This window comes from Mandrillus leucophaeus, unplaced genomic scaffold (assembly GCF_000951045.1).
Source record: "Mandrillus leucophaeus isolate KB7577 unplaced genomic scaffold, Mleu.le_1.0 Scaffold12, whole genome shotgun sequence".
NCBI classification, from domain to species: domain Eukaryota; kingdom Metazoa; phylum Chordata; class Mammalia; order Primates; family Cercopithecidae; genus Mandrillus; species Mandrillus leucophaeus.
The window spans coordinates 2,033,527-2,044,033 of record NW_012100320.1 but is presented as its reverse complement, the minus strand read 5'-3'; the positions used below and the strand labels follow the sequence as shown (position 1 = coordinate 2,044,033).

Sequence of the window (10,507 nt, the reverse complement as noted above, 5' to 3'; positions counted from 1 at the left end):
AAAAAAAAAAAAAAAAAAAAATTGTTTGTAAAAGAAGTTCGGATATTCACTTTACACACCAATATGATACAAGAGGCAGGCATACTGACAGGAAAAAAAATGACATCAAAGGAAGAGTCAGGAAAACCATAAGCTAGAAAAACATGGAGCCAAGACACAAACACAGTAACATTTGGGAAAGGGAAGTTTTCCACACCTGATGACAGCACGGTTATTTTAGCATAATTTAAGAATTTTTCCTAATGGTTTAGATCTCCTTGTAAAGGTTAAATTATATACTTAATATATGCTATCCAATTTGCGAAGAAAGAGATGTAATATCTGAAAATCTTTCTATTCAAAACAGTTTAAAAACCAGTGCTTAAGGGCTGCCTTTGTCTATCCGGAAAGAACTCAGTTGAACAGAACGACTCATTCCCTCAGTGTTCCAGAGAAGGGACTTTAAAAATAGCATTATGTACCATTTTTAGGCACCAAAATTTTTCATGCAAATAAAAAGAATGCACTTTCAACTTGGAGCAATGGAACTAGATGCTCTAAGCCTAAACAGTACAAACTTTTTTTCTTTTTTAGTAACAGAAAACATAAATATCTATTTGGGTTTGGTCTGATCAGTAGGTATTCTATTTTAATCTTAGGAAATTCAAAGAATGCTGTTTCTTCTTCTTTTTTCATTTGGAGCTAAACAAAAGCAGAGATTATGGTTTACGCATATATGCCTATAGCATAATCAAGTCCCAGATCAGTATTCTAATCATTAAATGTGAATCAAGTATGCAAACAGGGTTGCCACACTGTTAGAAATGAAATCTGATCCCTATCAGGAAAGCTAGAAAGGTGGTAACATAATCTGACTCTGGGGTGGGAGTATAAAACAAACAAGCAAAAAAGTACAGCTGACTCTTGAACAACACAGGTGTGAACTGCATGGGTCCGTTTATACATGAATTTTCCTCTGCCTCTGCCACCCTGAGGCAGCAAGACCAACCGCTCCTCTGCCTCAGCCTACTTACTCAATGTGAGGATGCAACAATGAAAACCTTTACGACGAACCACTTCCATTTAATGAAAGGTACATACATTTCACTTCCTATGATTTTCCTAATAACATTTTCTTTTCTCTAGCTTACTTTATTGTAAGAATACAGTATATAATACATGTAACATACAAAAGATATGTTAACTGATTAGTTAATTGATTATCTTATCAGTAAGACTTCCAGTCAACAGTAGGCCACTAGTAGGCTATTAGAAAAGTTTTGGGGAAGTTATAAACAAATTTTTGGCTGCGCCTGCATTGTTCGAGGATTAACCATACATATCATGAACATGTTAGGATATTAGGAGTCTCTGAAACAAGCAACCAGTTGAAATATGCATTGGATATTCACATCATGCAGGTCCCACACAAATAATTCAGTTAACAAACATGTTTGGAAATGAAACAAGAAGTATCGCTCATCTAAAATATTTGACTTATTAGAATGCTACTAAAAACCTTTTGCCAGTTTGGGCAACATGACAAAAGCCTGTCTCTATAAAAAAATAAAACAAAACAAATACACAAATATTAACCAGGCGTGGTGGTGCCCGCCTGCAGTCCTAGCTACTCAGGAGGTTGAGGTGGGAGGATCACTTGAGCCTGGGAGGTCGAGGCTGCAGTGAGCCATGACCACACACCACTGCACTCCAGCCTTGGGGAAAACAAAAAACAAAACAAAACAAAAAACAGCCTTTTGAAGAACTGTGTATCTTCTACTGAAATTCACATGATAAAGATGCCAAAACTTATATTAAAACATGCTTTTTTCTTTGAACTCCTGTTAAGAGTAATGGAAAAGCATTCAGGCTCCATCAGAGACTCTGATCATCACTAGATTTATTATTTAAAAATGATATCAGAACATTTAAGTCTCCACAGTCAAATATCTAAAACAACTGGGAAGCTATTCAAGTCCTAAACTAAACGTCTCATTGCAGACATTCCATTTTCGAGATATCTTATGTTCCTTTCTTAGAAGTGAAGCAGGTATTGGCTACTTATAAAACTAGTAGGGGAATGAAGTAAATCAGAATCCTCACTATGAACAAGTATGTCCTTAATAAAGATCTACAAGTTCATGTGTATAAAACCCAATCACTGGGTAACTATCACACTAAACTGTTAGGTCAGGTCTTCTTACAATGAAAGATCATATAAATGTTAAGGTCCCAGAGATAGAAAATTCACTTTCTTTTCAATCTTCCATATAACCAAAGAAAATTCATTATTTGCCTTCATATCACTTCTCCTCCAGAAATTTATTTATATTTTTATTTTTTAATAGAGATGAGGTTTTGCTATGTTGCCCAGGCTGGTCTTAAATCCTGGGCTCAAGGAATCCTTCCACCTTGGCCTCCCAAAGTGCTGGGATTACAGGCCTGAGCCACCGTGCCTGGCCTCCTCCAGAAATTTTATCCAAAAAATAATCAGTAACAGAATAAATACTGTATATTCAAATTTCAGGGATGAAGGGAATCTCAATTTTTATATTCCTTCTTCTAATCTCCTTTCCTTGTATGTCTTTTCAATTTCCTACCAGAGTTCTAACGTAAGAGTTGTCCCAAGATCTTACCCTCCACCCTCATCTTTCTCCCTCCTCATCATTCACTCTTTTGAGGATCTCGTTCACATGGAAGTTTCAACTACCACCTCTAGAAAGATGATTCCCGTATATCCAGTTCTTGTCTTTCCTCAGGTAGGAAAGAAAAGTTCAAGTCACCTCCTGGGTATTTCCCTTTGCATTTCAAATTTAAAGTATCTAAAACCAAAGCTAACTTTTTCCCCAAAGACAATTTTTTCTTTAGAATGGGGTTCTATAATGATGCCATTTTCTTCTCAATCCTTGGACTTGAAACCTCTGACTTGGTCTTCAATCCGCATTTTTTTTTGATACCCGTTATATTCGATCACTAAAATCAGATTTTGTGGACTTCCCTTTTGAAAAGTTTTCGCCTTTCCTTTCCTGCTTTTATTACCTTATGTTCAGTCTTTGCCATTTCATTCTTGAACTAATTTGTGACTGCCTTCTAAAATATTATCTGGTCTCTGCCCACTGCAATTAATTTAATATAATTCCAATTCCACTAGGTCAGTCTTCCTAAAACATTACTTTGCCCATATCACATCCCTTACACAAAGCTGCCAATGGCTTTTAATTGGCATGAAGATGAAAATCCAGACTCGAATTATTAATGTGTAAGGTCCTCCCAAATCTCTTTCCAAATTACATTTCCAGCCTTATCTTCCATGACTTCTCCAAGAATGTCCTGCTGTGGTCCACCAACTTTACTGACTGCCGCTCAAACATACCTTACACTTCCTGCCCAACCATGGGGCCCTTTTTTCCTTTTCTCCTACATAAATCCTGCTTCTTCCAAGATCACTTTATTTATTTATTTTTTTGAGATGAGGTCTTGCTCTGTCACCCAGGCTGGAGTACAGTGGCACGATCTCAGCTCACTGCAACCTCCACCTCCAGGGTTCAAGCAATTCTCCTGCCTCAGCCTCCTGAGTAGCTGGGAGCACAGGTGCACGCCACAGCACCCAGCTAATTTTTTGTATTTTTAGTAGAGACAGGGTTTCACTATGTTGGCCAGGCTGGTCTCAAACTCCTGACCTCAAGTGATCCACCCACCTTGGCCACCCAAAGTGCTGGGATTACAGGTGTGAGCCACTGTGCCCGGCCCAAGATCACTTTAGACAGGGTTTTTTCAACAATAGCACTACTGACATTTTGGGCTAAATAATTCCTTGTTGTGAGGGCCTGTCCTGTGTATAGAGTGTTTAGCAGAATCCATGGCCTCTACCCACTAGATAACATCAGCACTCCCAGCTGTGACAACCAAAAATGTCTCCAACCATTTCCAAATGTCTTCTGGGGGGCAAAAGCACCCTCTCTGTTGAGAACAGTATAGCACCCCTGAACAAAGAATTATCCAGCCCCAAATGTTAATAGTGCCAAGGTTGAGAAACTGTCCTATACCAGTGTTTTTCAAACTGGAGGTTACAGCTTGTTGGTGGATTTGAAATCAATTCAATGTGTTGCAAAGAGCACTGAAAAAGGAAACAATAGAAAAAGTTTCAGGCTGTATTAGAAGTAGTAAGTACCAGTAGTAAGTAAAACTTTTGTTTGTTTTGTACCAGTATGCACATATTTTGGATTATGACACCAAATGCATTTCTTACTCCTAGTCGTGGTCACACAAGGCTACAGGCACTGCTTTAGACACTGGTCTCACACTCCTCTGAGCTCCTGTGACTTAGTATTTCTATCATTCCTCCAGCTGCATTTCTGTTAGTGTTTCAACAGTTTAACTCACCTTCTTAAACAACTGTGTATTTATATCTTACTCCCTAAATCTGAAAGAATCTTGATGGCAGGGCCTGTATTTCATGTACTTTGGAATCCTCCACAAAAGTATTTTACATAAAGTTATGTTCCCAATATTTTTTTCCCCCCTTTGGTTTTGACTTTAACTCAGCAACTTAACAAAGCCATTTAGGAGGTTCCTAGAACAACTCTTGAGTCCAAACTTGCCTGCAAAGAGATCCTGTGGCTCTTGGTCTTGCTCTTCATGGATCCCATTTTCTTTGGAGCCATTGTTGATGGGAAGAAGGGATGTAGTTCTCTTTGGAGACTGGTGCTTACTCTGAAAACAAAGAGATACTCTGAATAAAACATCACCATGAAAAACAAACCCAACTTGCCTAGAAAGCAACTTTTAATGCCTCCCTCAGTTGCCACCAGTCAGCCAGTTCAATAAGCAGCAAATCATTATTAGTAAAGTAAGTGCTGCCCAAGTAATGACAGAGCAAAAAGAAGTCCATACATTTTAGGGTTAATTTCTAACAACATGACCTTGCTAAAATGCCCTGCCCCAAAGCACATGACACCAACATGGGTATGTGTACACACAGATAATTTTCAAAAGAACCTGTCCAAATGTATTTCTCTTTCTCTGCTGATGACCTTTATTCTTTCAAATGCTGACTGTGCACATTCTAGTGACCAGGATACAGCACTGGAGTCCAAAATTCAAGCTTTGACACTTTGTAGCCTCAGCTAAACTGTTAACTGAAGCCCAGTTGTGTGGATATTACTGACCCATCTAACACGCAAAGGAAGGTATAACACTACATTTTAATGCTGTTTAAAAGTATAATTTATCTTTTCATCCTTAACTCACACAAATACAATTTTCAATAACATTCTGTTTTAAGCTAGGAGAATAAAAACTAATCATGCTTAGCCTAGTGGGCACATGGTGAAAATAGTCAGTCCATGGCCTTTATTCAAAGCTCAGTGATCAGTTGCAAACAAGGGTGGAGTGAGTCCCCAGACCGGTACCAGAGTGAACAAAGCTGGATTGTGCAGAACATGAACTGAAAGTTGAGAATCTGGCTTCAAAAGCTGTGGCATGGTACTGCAGGGTTTTGAAGTCAGACCCTAAGGGCAAATCAGTTAAAAGACCTGGCTTAAGGAACCTTTTATGAAACATTTCCTTAACAAATCTGAGGGAGTTTGTTCCTTGGAGACAGACCTTTTCTGACCCAAAGGAACAAAGTGAAACGACAGATCTATTTGGGTACTCTAAATTTGCAAACAGCTTCATCTAAATATTGGGGACACCTTTCAGAAAAGAAACTGTTAGCTGGTCTGAAGCTAGTGAGTTATCTCAATTAACTGTTAACAGTCAGTTACAGATCGAAACCCTTGTTTGTTATTTCCCCACTTCTCACTACTGCACTTGACTAGTCTTAAAAAAAAATCTTTTTTTGAGAAAAAGAAAAGAAAAAGAAAAGAAACGTACCAATATTTAGACTTATATGAGCAAACAATCCTTCTCCTGGAACTATTCCCTGCTAATGAAGCTTCACGAACACTTAGTTGTATAAGCTTAAATGTTATTCCAAGTCTGTTAGAGACAGTGGTCCTGTCCTCTAGCTGCTTTAACAATCTTAAAAACAAAACTAAAAAATCACTGCAGAAAGACAGACAGGATAAGTACAAAAGCAGCATTTCCCTTTTGCTTCACACATCACCAATCACCACCCACCTTCTTCCACAACTACTTCCTTCCTACACTCTTGTACAGTACATAGATCTCATATGAAGCCACCTGATTTCATTCACTTCCCACTGACACCAGTCATCTCCAAATAGAGATCTATGAGAGATTAAAATCCAGTATACATTAAGGATACATGTATACAAATGTAATTTACTAGTAGCTCACGGGGGAGACTAAAACAACAGAAAAAGGCATAGGTTAGAATATAGTCATTTAAAAAATGCCTAGAAGGACCCATTCCTGTGATATGAATATGAATAAAGCCAACTTTCCATTTCTGATCCACCATTTAACTTGGAAGGTTAATGACTAAGAATATTTTCTGGAGCAGTGTTAGAACAGTAGTCTATCTTTCCCTCAAGAGACAGACCCACACGAATGGGATACTGCAGTGAAAACTAGAGTACTAATACCTCTTTTCCTTCACCTAACCCTTTTCAAAAGCCCAAACTGTGGCCACATGTGGTGGCTCACACCTATAAACCTACCACTTTGGGAGGCCAAGGTGGGAGGATTGGTTGAGCCCAGGAGTTGGAGACCAGCCTCAGCAACACAGTGAGGCCCTGTCCCTAGAAAAAAATTTTTTAAAAAGTTGCCTAGCCTGACGGTGTGCACCTGTAGCCCCAGCTACTCTGGAGGCTGAGGTGGGAGGATCACTTGAGCCCAGGAAGTCAAGGTTGCAGTGAGCCATGATCACACCACTGCACTCCAGTCTGGGTGACAGAGCAAGACCCTGTCTCAAAAACAAAACAAACCCAAACTGTAATTAAAACAGACTTATGTTCCCTTAGTAAGCTAGATAACAACTACCTGTGAGAACAGAAAACTGCTCTCAGATATCCTCTGGGACTCCATCCCAAAAATCACACATGGCTGAGTTCTAAGAGAGCTGAAGATAGACATGACCATACTTACTATCCTAATCTTTTTTCTATAGTTCTCTTACAAGATTAATCTACCTATGTAAAACTCTGTATCCTGTTTTTTCCCCTCTACTACCTGAGCATTTTCTCATGTCATTAAAAAGTGTACAAAAATCCCACTTTTAGTTATTTAACTCTCCATTATATGGATATACGACATAATCATTCCCCTAAGGCTGGACAGTTTCCAGGTTCCACCAAATACTACTGTAAGTCCCATCCTATATATAAATCCACATCTGATTATTTTCTTGGGATAGATTCTTAAGTAGAATTGTCGGACATAAAAGTTTCAAAGGCTCTGCTACGCTCCCTTCCAGAAAGACCAACAATTTACATTCCCCCAGAAGTGAGTATGAGTGCAGCATCCACAGCAACACTAAACATTCTTTTAAAAAATCTTTGCGCTGGGCACGGTGGCTCACACCTGTAATCCCAGCACTCTGGGAAGCAGAGGTGAGCAAATAACCTTTGGGAGGCAGAGGCGCCCACATAGCCTGAGGTCAGGAGTTTGAGACCAGCCTGGTCAACACGGTGAAACCCTGTCTCTACTAAAAATACAAAAATTAGCTGGGTGTGGTGGCGGGTGCCTGTAATCCCAGCTACTTGGGAGGGTGAGGCAGGAGAATTGCTTGAATCCAGGAGGCAGAGGCTGCAGTGAGCTATCGAGCCACTGCACTCCAGCCTGGATGACAGAGTAAGACTCCATCTCAAAAAAAAAAAAAAAAAAAAAAATCTTCACTAGATTGAGTAGTGAAAATTTCTTTCCACTCATTTTGCTGGTCATTTGAACCTATGACTTGTCTTGATGTTCTTCACCTATTTTTCTATGCTAAGTTGGCATTACTTACTTAGGTGTGCATTTTTCTTTTTCTTTTTTAAAATTGTGTAGTAGTGTGGTCTTGGCAGAGAGGTACTAGAAAGGTATGCCAGAAAGAGAGAGCACTTTTGTTAAGAGCAGGTATTTCTCCACAAATACCAGCCTCAAGCCATTCTAGGCCACTAGCACCATTTTCTTAACTCAGAGAAGGACAGATATGGGCTTGTTGCCCCTCAGAGCTGACAAAGCCATTCACTATTTGAAGTACTGCTGTGATTCTGGGCAACTTCCCTTTAGGTTGTCCAGTTGTGATTCTTCCTCATGTTGCTTAACTGCTCTCTGCTCACACAGAACCCTTACATTACAGTCAAAGGATCTCAAAAGGGGAGGTACTGTTAAAACTCAACTGTATTTAGAGGTCAAATCCAAATTAAATGGTAAGGTAACACGGCTCTTGGAGGATGAGGTAACTAATTTTTGGAGGGAAAATTAGTATACTTTACAGTAAGGCAAGATAGAGTTAAGGAGTTTGTGTGATCACACTAATGTAATAAGACAAGAACAATTAGGAGTAAGTCTGTCCCAGGAGCTAAACCCAGATCATAAGGGAGCAGCCATGGAATCTTTAAAAATTACCCTGGAAGAACTTAGCATGAAATACTGTTGGTTTTGCCACCTTTACTTCTAGGAAGAAATGAGTGAGGCGGGACAGCCTATTAGTTTTTATTGCTGCTGCAACAAATTATCACAAATTTAACAGTTTAAACAATGCAAATTATCTTACAGTTCTGAAAAAGTCCAGTGGGTTTTGATGAGTTAAAATCAAGGTGTCAGTCGGGCTGTGTTCCTTTCTGGAGGTTCTAGGAAACAATCTGTTTCCTTGCCCTTTCTGGCTTCTAGGGTTCCTTGGCTCACGGACCACTTCTTCCATCTTCAAAGCCAGCAATACTGCATCTCTTTGTGTCTCTTCCATATCATCTTTCATAGCCTGTCTTACATTTTTAACGATCCTTGTGATTACACTGTCCCGCCCAGATAATCCAGGGTAACTTCCATATCTTAAGATCAGCTGATTAGCAATCTTAATTCCATCTTCAACCTTAACTCCCGCTTGCTACATAACCTAACATACTCACTGGTTCCAGGATTAAGATGTGGACTTCAGCCAGGTGCAGTGGCTCACGCCTGTAATCCCAGCACTTTGGGAGGCCGAGGCGGGTGGATCAGGAAGTCAGAAGTTCGAGACCAGCCTGACCAACATGGTGAAATCCCATCTCTACTAAAAATGCAAAAATTAGCTGGGCATGGTGGCGTACACCTGTAATCCCAGCTACTCGGGAGGCTGCGGCAGGAGAATCGCTTGAACCCGGGAGGCAGAGGTTGCAGTGATCCAAGATCGCGCCACTGCACTCCAGCCTGGGCGACAGGGCAAGACTCCATCTCAAAAAAAAAAAAAAAAAAGATGTGGACTTCTTTGGGAAAAGGACGGGGAGCATTATTCAGCCTACAGCAGACAGTGACTCCTCTCCCACCACGTTTCAAAACTAGCACAGATGCACAACAAGTATTTGTGCTTGGGAGAATGGACATTCAATGTCCACTGGACTTCAGAATAGGGTGTATCTAACTCTACAAATTAGAGTTTAACTCCATAGCTTAAAGAGTTAAACTAGGGGTTATCTTGGAGTCCATTAGCCACATACTTCAGGGGGTAATCTATGAACTTGGATGGGAATAAAATTATTATAATTTCATTTTCATTAACCTTGAACTGAAATTTGGCATTTCCAATAATCATAGTCAACAAATCATAATAGTAATAGCAGTACGTGAGACTGTAACTGATATTAGGTATTTTTACATGAGATTATGGTTTTTACAGATCTCAAAATCTCATTTATGCTCATCTCTAAGTACATTATTAATGTAAAATTGTCTTAATGTATTAAAACTGTATTTCAATATAATTGGTTTCCTTCATAATTTAATGTATTTTATTTTATACATTTAAAAACATTATTCTGGAGATGTGTCCACAGGCTTTACTAGCCTGCCAATTGGCCCACAGCACAAATAAGGTAAAGAACTTCTGAGACACAGAGTAGAGGGACTAATGAAAATGGAAAAGGGACAGCTGGAAGGATGGGGAAAATAGCATGAAGCTGACCACTGAGCTAGTTAAGGAAAACCATAAGCAAAGCCATTAGAGACCTCATGAGCCCCCAAATTTAGCCTCACATTCTACTGAATTCTCTGGTTTAATTTCCCAACTAAACTTTTTGGGTCTCAACCTAACAAAACTTAGAAGGGCCCAGAAAACTGCAGAAGAGTCACAGTACTAATGGGTGGATTATCTTCTAAATTGAAAAAGCAAACCCAGTTCAAATCTGCTGTGAAAGCAGAATGAAGCTCCAGCTGTCCATGTGACGAAGCACAAGAATAAGCCAGAAAAAGTTGAGCAACAGCTTTTCCTGGAGATGAGATACTTATGGCTACTTGCTCTAGTAACTACCAACTACTCATGATTTATTTATGTCAAAAGTTACTTAAGAGTGCTGAGAAGTTTGAGGACCAAGGAAGAGATATCAGATTTTTTTTTCTTTTCTCCAGTCCAACCTAATGAACTGCAAATGGCTAAGTTGTCAGAGTG

The 10,507-nt window shown here is 39.4% G+C and overlaps 1 protein-coding gene across 3 annotated transcripts in view; it reads right to left on the bottom strand.

Annotated features, from left to right (window-relative positions):
* Positions 1-10,507, bottom strand: part of SNX1 (sorting nexin 1) — a 48,792-nt gene that overhangs the window by 29,045 nt on the left and 9,240 nt on the right. For all 3 annotated transcript variants that reach the window (XM_011967863.1, XM_011967868.1, XM_011967876.1), the window contains exon 2: positions 4,581-4,692. In XM_011967863.1, coding sequence (XP_011823253.1) covers positions 4,581-4,692 — 112 coding nt within the window. The remainder of the gene's footprint in view (positions 1-4,580; positions 4,693-10,507) is intronic.